Source organism: Paracoccidioides brasiliensis (genome assembly GCF_000150735.1).
Source record: "Paracoccidioides brasiliensis Pb18 unplaced genomic scaffold supercont2.5, whole genome shotgun sequence".
In the NCBI taxonomy this organism is placed as follows: Eukaryota; Fungi; Ascomycota; class Eurotiomycetes; order Onygenales; family Ajellomycetaceae; genus Paracoccidioides; species Paracoccidioides brasiliensis.
This window is the reverse complement of record NW_011371362.1, coordinates 1,197,477-1,215,807: the sequence shown is the minus strand read 5'-3', so window position 1 is coordinate 1,215,807 and position 18,331 is coordinate 1,197,477. Positions and strand designations below refer to the sequence as shown.

At 47.3% G+C, this 18,331-nt stretch overlaps 3 protein-coding genes across 3 annotated transcripts in view; 2 read left to right on the top strand and 1 right to left on the bottom strand.

Annotated features, from left to right (window-relative positions):
• Positions 1–812: 812 nt before the first annotated feature.
• PADG_04845 (uncharacterized protein) lies at positions 813–4,408 on the bottom strand (the record flags this gene model as incomplete). The annotated part of the gene is made up of 3 exons (XM_010761858.1): positions 813–944; positions 1,050–3,854; positions 3,965–4,408. 3 exons carry the CDS (start codon positions 4,406–4,408, stop codon positions 813–815), a joined length of 3,381 nt encoding a protein of 1,126 aa, XP_010760160.1.
• Positions 4,409–8,949: 4,541 nt separating this feature from the next.
• Positions 8,950–12,093, top strand: PADG_04843 (uncharacterized protein; the record flags this gene model as incomplete). The annotated part of the gene is made up of 12 exons (XM_010761857.1): positions 8,950–9,132; positions 9,214–9,236; positions 9,320–9,530; positions 9,605–9,884; positions 9,954–10,119; positions 10,181–10,353; positions 10,425–10,495; positions 10,558–10,791; positions 10,850–11,078; positions 11,146–11,339; positions 11,414–11,517; positions 11,604–12,093. The coding sequence occupies 12 exons, from the start codon at positions 8,950–8,952 to the stop codon at positions 12,091–12,093; spliced, it is 2,358 nt and encodes a 785-aa protein (XP_010760159.1).
• Positions 12,094–15,501: 3,408 nt separating this feature from the next.
• The window catches only part of PADG_04842 (uncharacterized protein), a gene marked incomplete at both ends in the record, with an annotated part of 3,745 nt that continues 915 nt past the window's right edge, over positions 15,502–18,331 (top strand). Inside the window, one exon of the mRNA XM_010761856.1 lies at positions 15,502–18,275. Within this exon, the coding sequence (XP_010760158.1) occupies positions 15,502–18,275 (2,774 nt within the window). The remainder of the gene's footprint in view (positions 18,276–18,331) is intronic.

The following is an 18,331-nucleotide window of genomic DNA, read 5'->3' as shown; positions in this document are numbered from 1 at the left end:
TCGGCAAAAGGAAACAAAAAAGAAAGAAATAAAAGAGAAACATGGGAAGAAAATAAAGCATCACACTCACTGTAGATATACAATAATCCCAGAAAAACAAAAGCTGAAAAAAGCAACAATAAAATAAACACAAACATATTCTTCCTCTCCTTCGGAAAAGAAATAGAGACAATGTCGATCAACAAAAGGGCTTTTGTATAAGATGATATACACATTTCCACTACTCCGTGTCTTCCGGTCTGGAGCTTTCCCCACAAGCTTTTCCTCCACAACCCGACGCGTGTACTACATGCCCCTTTTTGTTGCAGAGAAGGTGAGAGTAAAAGAGGAAAAACACTAGAGGGCAAAAGATAAATCCACGCTATGTACTACTCTCACAAGCAACGAAAGGGGGAAAAATAAGGAAAATGGGAAAAAAGAGAACCGAACCTCATTCCCTCCTATCCCAGATGCCCCATGGTCCGGAAAGTGTAAATGGGGTGGTCCGGAAAGCAGAATATCATACCACATCATGATGGATTCGGAAGATTAACCGGCGACTGACAACAGACAATAAAGACGATGTAATGAATATGTTCAATAAAATAAAAAGAAGAAAAAGATAAAAGGAAAATAAACGAAACCATTGATCAAGAGGAAAGGGGTCAATAATGAATCGCAGAATGTAATGTAGAATATACTGGACTGTAGGTATGAGAATGAAAAAGAGAAAGCATAACATAAAACGCGTTTCCCCCTTGGAAAAAGAAAAGCCGCAATAAATTCGAAGCGTAAGACAGTGACAAACAGACAGATTGAAGGTCAGGTCTTGTCTAGTCATCCGAACCCTCCCGTTCAGCTCCACCTTCATTATCCCCAATCTCTTCGCCATTTTTATCAACAACGATTCTCTTTCCGAGACGTTCACTAGGAACTCGGTCGCGAGATGCACCAAAGTCAAGGACCTGCATTGTTTCAATACAGTTAGCGCATGAAACAAACAAATCACCTTCAAAGAAAAGAGAAGGAAAAAATACAAAGACAGGAAGGGAGAGGGGTAAAGTACACACCTCAATATATGTCAACCTATCCCTCTGCACGGCAGCCACACACCTGCGATCATTAAATCTAACCTGCCAAACTCCACTAAGATCTGTCAATAGATCCTTCAAACACTTGCCCGTCCGCGTATCCCACATCTTCAACGTCCGATCCGACCCAGAAATCACCTTCTGATAATCATGCTGGAAACACGTAATCGCACCCGTGTGCGCGGCTAATACGCTCTGGCACTTCCCCGTCTCTGGATCCCAGATCCTCAATGTCGAATCGGCAGCTGCGGACACGAGTCGATCCTGTTGAAGATCTAGAAGCCCCACGAGCGACGAGTGGCCTTCGAGGTTATATATAACTGCGCCGGTGTCGAGTGACCAGACTTTAACTATGCTATCCATGGAGCCGCTTATGCAGCGGTTTCTTTTGTGGTCGAGGACGACGCTATAGACTTTCTGGCTATGGCCTTGTAGATGATGTACAGACTCGCCGGTGGATATTTTCCACACCCTCACTGAACAATCGTAGCTGCCACTAACCAGTGTGTCCCCGTGAGCAGCTATGGCGCGGACTGAATGGGTGTGTCCAGTTAGGGCACGGATAAAGTACGGGTTTTCAGTGTCGGGACTCGTTTGGAAAAACTTGGGATCGCCTGGTTGAGGAAGTTTCCAAAGTCGTAGGTTGGAATCGCGGGATCCAGTGATAATCAATGGCTGTTTTGGCATCATGTTTGGCGATCCATCTGGCAGCTTACCAATTGCGACGGGCATTAATATCTGCAAACATCTCACAGTAGACGTGTGTCCCTGGAAAATCTGCGTGCATTCGGCAGATTCAATGTCCCAGACACGCACCGATCTATCAGTTGATCCTGAAACAAGCGTGTTACCATGATACTCTAGCGCCCAGACGCCTCCCTCGTGGCCCTCTAGGGTTGCTCGCAACGCCCCCGCTTTCGTATCATACACATTAATGTTGGTATCATCGCTTCCGGTGAGGATTTTGTCTGTATCAAACTGTAGGCACGTAACGACATGACGATCATGGGCGCGGAAGGCAATGTGCATCGGTTTGATGTCATTTCGCATCCATGTTTTGTGGATGAGGTAGTGCCTTTGGTAGAGGGATTTGTATAGGTGCAAGCTTCGGAGTGATGAAAGTCCAACATCCGGGTAAGGAACTGCTAGTGCAGCTGCGTTTGCAGCCGCATAGGGGCTCTCTGCAGCGACCATATTATCCATCCAGTTAACAGGTTCTAGACGATTGGATTGAGCAGATACTCCAGATTTCCTTTTTGTAAGCTTCCGACTGGTGACTCTGGTTGCTGCTTTGCGTTTTGGTCGTCGGGATTCTACCGACAGGGGACTTAGGGCTTGTCTCGTCTTACGAGACGATAGCCATGCCAAGGATGAGGTAGATTCGATCGAGTTCTCGCTATCAGATTTAAGGGAGGTAGAGCAACGAAGATCCTTTTCATAATCGTCACCCGGGTTCGGACACTGCCATCCCCAACCTTCCTCGATGGCGCGCTGTAGTTCTCCTCGAGGCAAAACATATCCATCCGACTCAAAAAGTTCCTTCCATGATTTTTCATCGGAGTTGATGATGTGTCTCCATTTCTTCGAAACTTGCGAAGCTCGACACATAGTCTTAACATCGAAATATTTTACAATATTCAGACTGAGTTCCAGGGGTAGGAGAGCCAAGAAATCGCATTTGAGAGCTGGATTAACAACTCCAGCGACAAAGCGTAATGTAGGCTTCGGGCATCTTCGCAACAACTGGTACATCATGTACATTTTGAGCTTATCCGGGACAGACTCAAAGTAATCCAACATTAGAGGCATGTCCATTAACGACAAAGAGGGTGATGGCAGAGCCGCACCATAGCCTTCCTCTTTCCGAAAAAGGTCCACGGTGAGGTTTAAGTCAGAGTCAGCCTTTTGTTTCTTCGAACGTTGGTCAAAACTGGAATCCGTGTCAGTCTCTTGCTCGTCAACAGAGTCAAAAGATGTATCGAGATTTTGAGCATTCATAGCTGTGACAGGAGAAAGACTTGGGCTGGGAAGGCACATGTCTTGGGCAGCAAGACTATCAACTGGCAGTAGACGTCTTGCAGGCGCTTGGGGCCCTCTCCAGGTTGGATTTCCGGCCGAACAGTGTCTGCGACTTTGTCTCAAGGGAGGCTGTCCCGCATCATCACCCGGTTTTGAATTATTCTCATAACTAATATTATGATTATGATTATCGAGCGTCGACTGACAGGCGAACTCCTCAGCACTTGATCCCGTCCGACATTCAAACAGCGGTGATTTCTGGATCTGAGAACCAACAAACCTGACGTTTTCTTTGTACGATTGGGGAACAGGACTGAGGAGATTTTGGTTCTCTTGGGACAAAGATGTCGGGGAGTGTTCGAAGGCAGATTTACCAAAGGACCCTATGCTGCATATTTGTCGACGGTTGTTCTGATCGTTACCAATATTGAAGCTGCCGTGCTCCGTTTCTGGCGTAGCCAAACCAACGTCTTTGTGAAGCCGAGCAGCGTCCAGGTGTGACTGAGCATTACGACGGCGAGTGATGGAGTTTGTTCCAAGGGAGGCGGAAGAAGAACGCGTTCGCTTCATTACATGGGAGGATTCCGGAAGAGAAATGGGTGATACTGGACGTCGTCTTAACCTTGATGTGATGGGGGATGTTTGATGGGGGGGATCTTGTCCTAAACGTGAGCGTCTAGGTAGCGTGGTTTTGCGGGAGTCGCATGTGGAGACGGATTGAATAAGACCATTAGAAGCTTTCAAGTTATCACGCTGCTCTTTCAACTGTTCTACGCGTCAGCAGCTGGAACATTTTCACGGACCCAGATGTCGTCTTCTTGATGAAAAATGGACAGAGCAGGAGTCAATAATAGATAAATAAATTAAACTTTTACCTTGTCGAAAGTAGCCAACGAGTCCTCTGTCTCGTTGAATATGATGGACGTATCCCCAAGTTTAAAATGGATATCTCTTATGGAATCTGGAGTCGGGGTAGACGCTAGAGGATAAACATTGGGGTCGAGAGGTTTTGAAGAACCAGGTGCTTTCATGACTAGTGGAGGGAAGTTGGTAGTTGTTGTGGTAGTGGTCGTGACGACGGTCGTTTGGGTGGCGGGAGCAAAAGAAAATTGGCCGATTGAGCTGTTGGAGGGAAGATGTTCCAGATAGTCCATCTTGCTATGGCAGCCCCCAGCCAGTTCGAAACTAGATGGGAATGTCTGAAATGTGGCAGGGGGATTGGGAGGCTCTATCGGGGACGGTGACGGGGACGTGTTCTGGGTCTGAGTTTTCGAGGTGAGGTCTGCGGTGTCGTTGGGAGTCTCCGCTGAGCAGGACATAATGGCAAAGAGGTGAACCGAGGAGTAGATGGGTGGTGATAAATATGAAGGGAGGAGGAAATGTGTCTAGCCCGTCCACGCAACAAGTACTCATATACACATACACATACACACACGCTTTTTTTATTTCTGTGCGTGTGCCTAGGAAGTAGTTTTGGAGCCCAGCATAATAGAAGAAGATCTCTCCCGAGTCGTGGCTGGGCCAGTTGTTTTCCGATCAAGTCATGATAGGGAGAGCGGAGGTCGTGTCGAGTTGAAGGGCAACTACCAGTTCAACGAGGCGAACGAGAGCTTCGACACGTAATAGAATAGTGAGGGAGATGAGGCCGGTAGCTGTAGACGGGAAAAGGCTAAAAAGAAAAGGAGTGACGAGGGACAAGTGACAAGTAGACGAGGGACAAAAGTGAGGTAGTCGCGGGAGTGGAAGACCAGATATGATGATGATGATGATGGTGGTGGTGGTGGTTGGGAAGAAGTGGGTTGTGGAAGGGGAGATATTTCGTTCACCCCGCTAAGATTTTTAATTTTTCGGTGTTTACTTTCTTGGGGTTGAGAGGGGGAAAAGCTTGGAATCAACCAAAAAGTTGAGAGAAGGGGAGCGGGAAGACTAGTGAAGTGGAGGGATATTGAGGGTGGTTGGAGTGTGAGCAGATGAGATGAAGATGAGATGAAGATGAAGTTGAGATTAAGAACAGGAGAAGAAGAAAAAGAAGAAGAACAACAACAGTGGCATAGAGTAGGAAGGTACGAGCAGCAGAAAATCGGAAAGGGGGGGAAGAAGGCTGACCACGCAGGGGAAGGGAAAGAAGGAGCCAGAATGGGGGGGACGAGGGGCAGAGTTTTGGTCCCATCCAGTGTGGCTCGTGAGCGAGTGAGCCTGAGCTGGAGGAGCGACTTGTCTCGGGGCAACGTCTCAGACGGCGGGCTGAGGTTGGGAGCCTTTGGGACCCGATGATGATGATGATGATGATGATGATAATGATGATGATGATGATAATGATAATGGTGATGATGATGATAATGGTGATGATGATGATCCTGTCGCCTGTCGCCTGCAAGACTGACCAACAAACAATCTTGGGACAACCTGCAGAACATCCAGTAAACACAGTTATATTTACGGTGTACGGTGCATACTCGACGGTTTATCCTTTTCTTACTACTTCTTTTCAAATGATATATAAATTAATATAAATTAATATATTCCACAATCTCTTGCTCTTTCTTTCTTTCTTTCTTTCTTTCTTTCTTTATTTTATTTTATTTTATTTTATTATTTTATTTATTATTTTATATGTTTTTTAAACGCATCTATGCTTCAAAATCAAATATCCCAGGGGGTGGGGGTAGATCTACGTCACTCCATCATAGGTCGGGAACGCCTCACTTTCAAGACTAGTTTTCACTAAATCTTCAGGCGTCAGTTAAGATTTAGGGCCTGCAGCACCTAACTCTCAAACTGTCACCCCTACAAAAAATCACACCACCACCATCTATCCTGTGCCCGCCGGACAAGTGTACATGAATGCCTAGGGATATATACCGTTGACTTCCCCCATCCTGTCCGCTAACCCGGCCTTTAGTTCCCCCCTTGATTCTTCACAATCCCCCAAGGTGATGAAGAGGTTAGAAAATTCTCTGATCCTATTCGCGCCTACGCCGTCACTGGGTCCCAGGTGTGGGGCCACACCCAGGAAGTTGACTCCACTCCAATCTCGGGAAATAGTCCTTGGGACAGGTAATTGAAACCCAGGCACTCGCGTGTTGTCATATCCCGCACGTGGAAAAGGGGCAATCAAATCGATTTCGATATCGAGGCCGTTAGCCTAGCTGCTCATGCTCTGCTGGGCTACTCGAGCAGAGGTTTGGAGAACAACTTCCCCCCCTAAAGCACCAAAATATGCAGCGGCCTCGTTCGTAGTATGTCCCTCTCAGCCCGCTCCACCGCCCGTTACAGAGCTCCTTGTCACCCAGGGAAGTCTTGGAAAGCAAGCTACGAATCGGTGTTGTGCATCTCATGACGAAATCTTCTTTTCCCCGCAGCGGACGAGGCCTGCCTCTTTATAAAATCCTTGACTTTTCCACCTGAAGCGCCCAAACCGGGGCCTCGATTCTCTCTCAACCTTTCCAAATTTTCACCCACAAGCACAAGAGCGGGAATGCAGTTAAAATTCGCTGGCGTTATGATTCCGTTCAACATATGTTGTTCGCCCCATTGTTAACAACTTCAATCCCTTCACCAGCTCCTCATCGATGACCGTTGTTTCCGTCAGGCCAGGAAAGGGTAAGCCACAGCGAGTTTTCAGCAACAAGCGGATTTGGGAGTGTTTGGCAAATATCAACCTACACCCACCCCCTTATTGGAAGTGAGCCATCTGCAGGCCATATATGCGTTTGTCCCCGGCTGCCGACACGGATGTCGAAACCGGGACTTGCTTGCATGACAATACCCCCCCCCCAGTTCCCCCCCCCCCCCAACCCTTCTTAACAGAGGCTATCATGTCAATTAATTGTTTGTTTTGTGGTCTCGTTACGATTTTGACTGTGGTGGTCATCGTCTTGGGTGGTTGCTTTCTGCGCCATGAAAACGACAGGCATTGTGATGACAGCTGCTTTTAAAATCCACTGCGTCTGAAAGACTAGCCTTGATTACCAACTGGATCGAGCTGGGGCGCCCTTATCATCTCAAGGGGTGGAGATTAGACGGGTTATTGGCCCCTCGCGGCAAAGGGAGTGGGATTTTGCAGGAATAAAAGAATGGATAGTGTCAATAACTTCAGCTACAAGGGCAGGCAGGCTATTAGTTACATCACACCTTCTAGAGCCACTGTGTAAGTTTTGCGATCCACGTTTTGAGAGTACCTAATATCTGCCCCACCGCTTGTCATAGGCCGTTACCCAGTTACTGGTACGGTGGACATGAAATGTAGACGTTGTCGTCATTCATCTGGGCAAATCTTGCAGGTGAAGAAGACTTGGCATTCCCTCTCTTCGATCCCTAAAATTTTGGACCACAACCAACCACAACAGCTTCCTGTCTGTACATCCGTCCCATTTCAAACCGTCAATATTTAATATCTTTTCCTGCAAGTTACTGTTCAAAAGGTAGCCTCTAGCTTTTCGCCATCGGCTTCAAATTATTTCAAAAATTTTCCAACCAACGCTACAAGCCCTTGCGGGTGCTGCAGGCTGCAGGCTGGTCACCCTTCGACACTCCAATCGAGCAATTACAGAGAACCCCTGCCTTCTTCTTCACATCCTATCATGGATTGTCTCTGTTCATTGCTGACTGGCTATTTGCCACAGCCTAGACGTTGTTGGTTGGTGTACGACGCATGTGGGGTGTGTTGGCATATCGCCCTCTTATATACATGTGCCCATATGGTGTCGAGTATCGTTCCTCCATATATGATATTAGGAGATACTTATTGATGCACATTTGCGTCCTACGAATATTTCCATTGATATCAACAAGGGGCCTGGCGGTTCTGTGGGCAATTTTTAATTCTCTTATTTTATTTTCTATTTTTCTGGAGCAAGCCCCAAATACCCTTACCTGCTCTACCAGCCTGTGATACGGGATATACCCGCGCACCATGTGCTCTGGTTATAACATGCAGGGCTGTTTTACTATTCCGGGATGTATCTCTCTGTTAAGATTTTATACTCCTTACACTGCCACGGAGATATGGATCACTGCTGAGGCGTTTAAAGCAATGCACCAAATATCATCCTTTCTTCAACTAGATATCTTTCAAGATACCTCAGGACGGCGTTCTCTGCTTAGAGAATACAGCATCGTTGCAGGTGTTCTGCTGGGAGCGAGTGACCGTCTATTTGCCTTTGGGAACCAACGATCCATTTGATCTAATGATCATATATGTTTATATCCCGGTTAAACTGAAAATGGATTGATGTAGCATCAAACCTAAGAATGATTTCGTCTTTCTTCCATTTTGTTTCCCCCTTTCCTTAGGTTTCTAAATTCCATGTCTCAGGGTTGGAAAGTCCCGGATAGAAAATAAGCATACACATACACCAAAGAAGACTTTATTTGAAACAAGAAAAATGTCATTCAACAGCCTCAGAGTGAATGTCTTTCAGCTACATTTTTGATATTTTTGCCATATATTTCATGGCACCTGTCATTGTAGATGGCTTTATGTTGATATTGACGTTGCTATGTGTTTCTCATATCGTCTTGTTTATTCTCTATGTTCAACATAAATTGTTGCTTAGCTACTTGTAGCTCACTAATTCCCTTTGACCAACGTCCTCTCATCCTCTTCATCCCCCTTTATAATTTTAACCCTCTTTTGGGATCAACCTTCATCAGCATTCCTTTGCCGATCCCAGAGTTTGCTGGAGCCCTGGGATATTTCACTCTCTCATTCATCACTCTCCTTTCACTAAACACTGAAACTTGTCGGGAGTGCCTGTTCCGATCACAGACTTCCCCCCTTTCTTCAACATCTCTAGTTTCCCATACATTTAGCTCACCTGTATGTTATACACCTAAATTCATCAAAGTCTATCAAGCTATGGCCCGAGTTATCTTCACTGGGTCCGCCCAGAAGACCACTGGCACCGAAATGGCATCTGGGGACCCTGGCATGACTACATCTGTCGTGCAAATCCCTGGCCAGAATGAAAAGCAGCAACAAGCTCAAGAAATGCGACAAGATCAAAGCCTGGCTCTGGTTCAGATTATGCTCCATGCCTCCGTTAGTTTACACCTGGACAAATGACAAATAGAGGGGGGTTATTAAACTGACATTTTCCCTTCTCTACCCCTTTATCTCTAGTTGGGCACTCTGTTTTATCTTAGGTAGGAGTCACGAAACTCACCCGACGCGTTTCGCGCGTTTGTCTGTAGAATATTCGCTACTAACCACTCAGTGATATCATCAGGGACTTTTTACCGATAAGCTGTTTCGAGGAACGCGATCTCCTGAAGCTATCCAAACCGGATTCACAGCTGTCGTATGCGGACTTCATTGCAGGGAAGCTGGGGCCAGGTGAATCGATTTTCAACAGGACGACCCAGGATAGGCGTGCACAGCCTTTAAAGATAGTCGTGCGCGGGAAAAGTGCCAAGGCGGACAGGTTGCTTGATTTTCTTGTATGTCAAGATTTTCCAATTATTTGCCCTTTTCAATTTGCAGCGTCTATGCGTTATTCACTAACTCTTGTAAGGAACGTGGGATTTTCGATGCCCTTGAGAGAAACTACCTCGAGGCGGTGCAGATGACCATTTTCGTGGACAAGACCAAATCATCGAACGTTCTTGAGAGCTACACGTTCACTTTCAAGTACGCAGACGGATGCAAGAATGTTGGCAAGCGGCTTGCAAGCATCTCTCTCGACTCAACTGGCTGTACAGCGGACATGGAAACTACCAAGACGGCAAGACATGGTCTGGAGATGATCGTTCGCCGTTTGATTACGTTGAGCTCGTTTTTGCCAATTCTTCCCAGTATGGAAACTATGTGGATTCATATCATCATCAGGCGTTATGCAAAAAATTGCTGATACCACTTTCCAGGTCAGCGCTATATGGAGATACATCTCTTCTACAATGAAGGCTCTCCAGCAGGATACAATCCTCCTGGATTCAAGTCGGCTGAACATAACGATTTATTCTTCGCACAGAATGAGTTGTGGTCTAGGGAAACTCAGTCGTGTGGTGCTATGGAGACCGGAATTCACAGGTATATATATAGTTTGATCAGTTTTTATTAAGTAAATGGCAGCTAATTTTTGATATAATAGCGTTGGGTTGAAGGTCACCTCTCTGAAATGGTCTGGGACGAACGGGCCGAGTTCGTATTACATTCCGGAAATCCCGACAGATATCGAGTATGGGGACAGATTTCGTCGTGCGGATGATGTGGGCATTAGCGACGTATCGGAGTCCATCCAGAGTCTTGGACGATCGATTCAAGGTTCGTTGGGATACTATGCCCATGTGACTATTTTTCATTGCATACATAAGCTAATTGTCGACTGTGTACAGGAAGCAGCCAGCTCTCTACTCAGGCTCTTCAAGATATTGCTGTCAAGAAGGGTTTGCAAAATATGATTCCAGTATGGAAAGCTAGATATATCAAGGTTTACGTGTGAATTTAACTAACTTCAATTTCGTCTAGCTGGCTACGTCGACCCCTGACGGCGATCTCGTTCCGACGCAGAGGAACCCCGACTCCCTCAAAGCTCCAAAAGCGCAACTTTCTCAAGTAAAGCTCGCGCAGCTACGAGCTCGGAACCAGACAGGTTCGATTGTAGCTGGAAACCATTACGTGCTGGACAAGGAATCTGCTCTTCCCAACAAACCTGGCACGGTCCGTTGCGAGTGTGGATCAAGCGCAGCCTCCCGCAAGATGGTATGTTAATATTTAAAGTGGCAGAAGCTATTTATCACGAAACTAACTGCTTTATCAGCTGGAATGCGCGTTCTGTGAGAATCGACAGCATTTCGTCTGCTACGGATTTATGCACGGGCAAGATCCAGCCATCCCGGAAACCCATGCGTGCTACACCTGCCTCCTGGAACCGCAGGAAAAAGCTCTCGAACAAGAGATGCGGACACTGGTCTTACTCCGTCGCGCTCTGAGTGTCATCATTGAGAAGGGCTATCCGAATAGAGTGAGAGATTTCGCTCAGATGCTAAGTATGTATTCTATATGTATCCCCTTTCCTACACATGGAAGGTCACTTCTAAGGATGTCATTTTTTAGACTGCAATGGCCAGACGATCATCCAGACAACGGATTTGTTAAGGAAGCAGGGTTTCCTGCTGGCGACGCCCGGCTCCAAATCGAGGGGGTTCCTGGAGAAAGGACTCCCGAAATTCACGATTTCTAAGGCGCCGGACATAAAGGAGAGACTTCGCACGGAAATCTTTAACCCTCTTGCGAAAATTTCTCACTATGTGTGTTTTCTTTCTGTATGTTGGGAAGAGAAAGGAAGCTGGCAATGGCTAATATTCAACTTTTTTGTTTTTAGTACACCTTTCCACCTAATAAGTGGGACCCTGTAAATAAACCTGGTGGGTGCTCATCGGATATTTCGAGTGACGAGATTTCAATCGAGGAGATGCCAATTCAAAGGTAAAAATGCAACAACACGTTCCTAGCTGCAGAGAGGGCTTCTTATCACGGTATGACGGACGGAGCACAACTAACCGTGAATGCAGTCCGGGTTATGAAGAACGTATCCGCGGGAGCAAGATTCGTAGATACACAACCCTGGCTAGAACCACACCGCCAGCCCCAGAAGTTCTCGAGATTCGAAATGCGTTTAATGCGCTTCACGCGAACTTGCACTCGATGAGGGAGGAATTTGACCCTTTGCGTAGTCATCGGACTCGGGCTCAGACGGAAACCCCGCCGCAGAACCGCAATCGGAGGAGGGGTCTTCTGGACTCCAGTGGGATGGTTACTCCTGACGCTCGCCCCGCCTCTGGCTTTGGCTCTGGCACCCGTAGGAAGAAGTTGGTGGGCAGCGATGGGGACGATGATTATGTCGACGGGAATAGCATGCCTGATTCGGAGAAAGGGAGCCGTCGGAAGAGGATGAAGTTGAGTAAGATTGAGAGTCCGATTAGCATCTTTGAGCCTACCAGTGAGATTTGGAATGAGGAGGAGAGTGAGGGCGAGGATGGGGGTGGGAGTGAGAGTGTTTGAAAGAAAAAATTATTGGTTTTGACGGAGGTTTCATCTGCTGTGTTTCTGCAAAGGTATTTCTGGGGGATGTTGCTTTGCTAATGGCCGGTAAGTTGTGGTGGATAGTTGATCTTGATGATAACTGAAATTTCCCCCCCCTTTCCCCCCCTTCTTTTTCTCCTGTATAAATAGTTATTTGTTCCCATGTTCCACGTACGGGTTATGTTTTTGTGCCTTACCCATATCAACTCCCTCCCCAGGTTCATAAAGCCCTCATCTTCCTCTCGCGACTGATCGAGCGATCTCAAGCTTATGTCCTCTTGCTTTGATGTGGTTTGTTTTCTCCGTTTCTGATTTGTCATTTCTTGCCATATCGCCTCGGTTTTTTAAAGTTTGTTTTCTTCATCTGTGAAATATATATGGGCAATGTTTACATTCATAAACGGAGGCGCCTGACTTCTCTCTGGCGGCGTTATGGATGTGATTTAACCTAGGTGGTGGGTGAGAGGTGTGAACCTAGGAGTAATGCAAGGCAATGCAATGGCAATGAAGAAATGATATTGTTATTATTGAAGACATTCCTGGGCTATGTTTACATGTGACACTGTTTGATGTTCATTCTCGCTCTCACGTTCATTCTTTAGTTAGCTACGTGATACCCAGCAACAGCTGTGGAGGGTTGTTCTAGACAAAGTTCAAACCTATTGAAACAGGTAACACGGCATTGCATGCCCGGGATAAGAACTTTAGATAACTCTGGAACGCCCCGATACACCCTGCAACCACGTAACCAAACTATATGTATCCATAAGCAGCAACTCGCAGTCAAAGGCGTGCCATCCCTGGATTTGTAGCTCTCATGCAGTTGTCAGACAGGAATGCGAGTACTATAGTTCCTCATCTTATGGGACAGGAACTGGGCAAGTGAAGCGGGGTGAGCTTGCAGGGAAGTGGGCCAGAGGTACTCCGCAAATTAATCAATCAACTCCGTTCTCTCGCGCCGTGGAAGTGGGATTTTGAAACTAATTCACAACCACCGCACCTTTAACTTCAAGCTGGCCACAGGCAATCGGTTATGCGATTCCAGATCGAACAACCTACGACGACATACACGGACACACGCCCTCTGAATTCATGTATACGCTTGCGGAGAGGTTTCATCTCAAAAGCTGGACCCTGAAACCTTTGAGCGGATGAACCCCCCTTAGCCTCAAAACAGTCAAGCCCAGAACAGGTATGATAAGATGAAATGCATGGGGGAACCCCGGATGGTCAAGAAGGACAACCGGGGAATGGTTTGCTCACTTGTTAACTTGGCTAAGCTTCCACTGTCTGGGAATCTGGAAGGGAGTGGCGAGGAGAGGAGGGTCAAGAACTTCATAATTTTTCCTGTGCTGAGCCTGTGCGTAAGAAGGACTTGACTCTCTGTGTCCTAACCTGAGTAACCATGTTGGTGGATCGTTGGATGGACGGGAAGAGCGGAGTTTTTGAATTTTTATTGAGTTGATGCAGATAGAGAAGGGTGGGGTCGCAGGCCTTCTGCTTAGTTTTGCTCTGTTTTGCTTTTTCTTACTCCCTTGCGAGTGTGGTGGTAGCAAGGATCCATGGATAGTCTGCAGCAGGTTAATATAATACTGTGACTAGTTATCAGCGTTCTGCAGCGATGGTGGGTAGTTTGTCGCAGGTAACTCGCAAGAAGAGATAGTTATGGCATATCGAAAGATAGATTTCACGGAATAACTATTGGAAGAAGCGGAAAATCAACGGAGAAAGGAAGTGGGAGGCAAATCTGGATAGTTTATCAACTTCCCAGCTAAATTAACTAAGTCTTTCAAGGAATAAATATTCTTTATTGAACGGCTTTGGCAGTCTTTATAGGATGGACGCACAGCATCGTTTTTCTTTCTCAATATGTTCAAATTCTCTCACTTTCCACCTGTTCAAATATCAAGTGAGACTGTAATTGACCTTGCAATTACGACATATGATTTGTGGCCTCCAGGTTTCCACTGTTCCAGAGAGGATCTCAGAGAAGAGTTGTTTCAATGGGGGATATTATTTTCCCACGGAGATTTCCATACAGGAAATGGTTGAGCCTTGCAGCCCTGGAGGAGCATCAGTTAAACCAGTTGACAGTTTTTGTTTCCCCCTGATCTGCCCTGTAAGTCATCCGTTGATGGCATGACTAGTTACGATAGAACTAGTTAACGTTAGCAAGGAATAACTAAGTCAATAAAGGATGGATTATTACGATGCGATGTCTTGCGCTTGAGGAGCAGCAACTTCAAAGGAGCCAGCCACTAATTAGCACAGGCTCTTAGCCGTGATTATCCCCCCAATTTTACTCGGTTCTGCGGAGAAGTGCTTGCTCTTCGCCGATTCTTGGGGATTCTACAACTCCTCAGATCCACGCTGGTTTCAGCCAGCGTCAAGTCGATCAGCAAGCTTGTCTGACAGCATCTCACCACCGCCAGAGGCGTAGATGCCCCGGGTGCTAATAAAGGTGCAGATTCAGCCTTTTTTTTGTTACCCCTTTCGAAACACTGTAGTTATGGAGTAGCCCCGGTTATATTCCAGTAATTGCGGGCGTTTTTCTTCCGCTGTTAGTGGGCATTTTTAGTCGACCTTGACCCTGCCTTGAATCTTCAGGAGTCATGCAACTCTACTCTTTCTCACACTCTTTGTCTTTGTTCTGCATGCTTTCCGGGTTGTCCCAACCCCTTCTCTCCACGGAGCATATCTCGCTGCTTTCGTTGCTTTCTGCTAACTGGGGCATCCAGGATCACTCGCGGTCCGCTGGCACCTGCTGCCACGTTTTCTGCGATCCGTGTATCCTCCTGACTGCTTTCTTTTTGTTTCCCCCCCCCAAGTTCTGACCCTGGTTCGTCGGATCGGCACTCGTGGACAGTTCCTGGAGATTGCTCCCGAAGTAGGGAGCACAAAACCCAATTAAAATAATAATAACGCATTACCGTGGGGATTTAATTCTTTCTACTCCATTTATTTCTACGACAGCTACGTGCGTTATCTTTGTTTTACGCTTTGTTTTGATTTTTTGATTTTTTTTTTTTTTTAATCCATACCGCCCTGTCAGTTCATTGAACCGCCTCAGATATGATGATATCGTCAAAAATAACACTCAAATAGCGGTCAAAATCGGAGACGAAGGCGGAGAAGAAAAAGAAAAGGGAAAGGAAAAAGAAACAAAGGACACTCGAATGGATTCAGTCGACTAGTTACTGGACTCTTGATCATCACACGTTGCTCATCTGGGTTTTTTTTTTTTTTTTTTTTTTTTTTTTTTTTTTTTTTTTTGCTTTTTTCCCCATTCGTTTACCAACGAAAGCAAACGGGATAGTCTCGGCTACTATTCGCTTAACGTTAGTTACTAGCTGGAAAAAGCAAAGAAAGGAATCAAGACGAGGGGATATGTCCCAACACCAATCGCGTGGACTGCCAGTGCCTCAACGGTTATCCAGTCTGTCCTCGTCAAACGAATCGATTACCCGCAAATCCGACAGATCCCCTCTCTATGGCCTCAATAGTATCCTCGCAGAGCATTCCCAGGGTGCCCCGAGGTATACGGTGAACAACAATATCATTGTCGACAACGAACTTAGGCGAAAATTCGGAAAGACTGTCCGGACATCAAGGCAGTTTGAATTGCATTTATCGTCCGCCAACAGAGAAGGAGGAATTGAAGGAAGAGTAGAAGGAGGTGGTGGTGGAGAAGGAAGAGGAGGTGGAGCACTGAGCGGAAACTTGAGCCCTCGAGCCACAGAGCCAGCTGCTATCAATTCCCAAAAGCAATTGCGTCAAAGGGCCTCTTCGCCGCTTTTGGGTGACCGGTATCAAAACAAGTATCACGAGTTGCTTCCGTCCTTTCATGCAGAGGCAAACCCCACCCTGCGTGTGCCCGAGTCACCGTCGGCCCTATGCTCATCTCACGATCCTTTGACCTTTCCATCAACCGTTTCACAGCTGGCGCATGTAGAGGCACATGCGCAATCCCAATCTCAGACACAGACGCACAACCAGTTGCAGAATCAGATACCGGCATCGTACTCCTCCAGGGATCTCACATTTAGAAACAATAGCTCTCTAGCCAACTGGCTGGCCGATTCCATTTTGCCGGCCGACCTTGAGCCTTCTGAACCATACTCACAAGCCCAAAAGACGGCGTCAAAAGTCAAACATCGCCCACCTATGATCGATCTATCACACCTTTTCCCCAAACCCAGCGATCCTGCTGCTATTCCGAGAATGCCGTTATTGTCTCCACATCGTTTAACAATGTCTCCTTCACCTATTTCATTGCTGTCAGACACCTCGTTCGGTGGGCAACAGTGGAAACTTGGCAGTTTACACAATACTGGGAATAAATTGACCAAGACGCCAAGTATCAGGGAGCTGGCAGCCCTTCGCAAACTATTTGAACAGAAACAGCAGCAGCAGGAACTTCAACATCGTTCTTCAATATCACCTCAATCCCCATCGCAACTGTATGATCAGAGCCTTTACGGGAAGCAGCATTTGAAACTGCGGCAGAAGCAACAACAGGTACCACAGGAGAAAGAGTCATTTTTCCAACGCCAGAAACGGGACAAGAAAAGGCTGGAAGAAGAACAGCCTCAGCGGCAGGTTCAGCAGGAAAAGGAACACTATTTCCAACGCCAGAAGCGTGAGAAACAACGGCGGGAGGAAGAGGAGCAGTCTTACAAACGCCAGAAAGAAGAGCAGAGACTGCAGGAACAACGCGATCAGCTGCAACTGAAACAACTTCAGAAACAACGACAAAGTGAATTGCAATCTCAGTCTTACGAATTCCCATTCCAAAGGAAGCGCCCCGGGCCACGAAAGAAAGCTGTTGAGTGGTTCGATGGGCCAGAGGGACAAGTTAGTAGCGGTGACGACGATGATGACAATGAAGAACCCGATAACGGGGGCGGGAGGAAGTCCATCCAATACGCCACCCAAACCCTCCCTGCGACAAGGCAGCCTGCCCCTCGGGAGTCCATCTATTCCCGCGGGAGCAGTAATCGGGCTAGCGTGAATTCAAATGCGCTGAGCGGAGTTTCAAGAGCCTCGAGCCGAACACTAATACTCTCCTCCACCCCTAACCCAGTAAAGAAATATACGCCTGAATCCCACAATAATCTCAGCCCTTTCTTCAGTTTCGAAACCAGCAACTTCTACTCCTCTCCCCATGACTGGGAGTTTGGAAGTAGGGCCAGCCCGGCTGTCATAATAGAATCGGCTTCGGCCTCTGAAGGGCTGTCCAGGAAGAGCAGTAAGACTGCTCTAAATAGATCAGACCTCAACGAGGCTAGCGTTCTCTGTCTCTCTTCCTCAGAGGATGAATCCGAAGAGGGGGAATTGGGGGGGAACACACCCGCCCGGCGAGGATTTATAATACGTGATAGCATTGCCACATTTGACGAAGAGGGTTCAGAGATCTGCACCGCGACAGCGAAAGCTGTTGCTGCGGCTAGGGGTGGCCCAGTCGTGTCTAGAATCCGAAGCGCTAACTTTCGATCTCCCCGAGCCTCAGAGGCGACGGAGCCATACCCACAATCACTTTCCCGGAATCGCTCAAACTCGTCTATCCTGAGATCCCCAAACTATCGTCCGTCGAATGGGATACCCACAATATCTGAACCAGAAGAACCAGCTGCACCTCCTTCCTCTGCACCAGCCACTACAACCACGAACACCTCAACTTTCGATTTCCAACTCCCCCATCCACAACCCCGCCCCCGGACTCGGGAGGGTAGCACCCACCAATCCCCCCCGCCCACAAACCGTCGTAGTCGCTTCATAGCCGTAACCAGACAAGAAGAACAATTCCTCGAAGCTATCAGACGTCAGCACGGGAATATTCCGCCCAGCTTCTCTATCACAGATACATCCACCCCCAGGACCTCAAACACCATTACCAACCCACCCCGAAAATCCCCCTCTTCCTCAAGAGACCACTCACCCTCCACCAACAAATCCAAAGCTGCCGCCGCCAACACATCATTCCTCGCGTTAAGTCCCGAACTCCCCCAAGCCCGGAGTAACAGGGATAGCCTTCACGTATACCCAACAACAACAACGGCAAGTACCAGCGCCTCCGCCACCACTGAAAGCAGCGAAAGGTCCCTCTCGCATCACCACACTCTATCCGTATCCGATGGCGACCGACACTCCAACCCCTCACCGTGTATTAGCCTCATGCAGTCTGACACACTCCCATCCTCCTCGAAGAGCTGGGCTT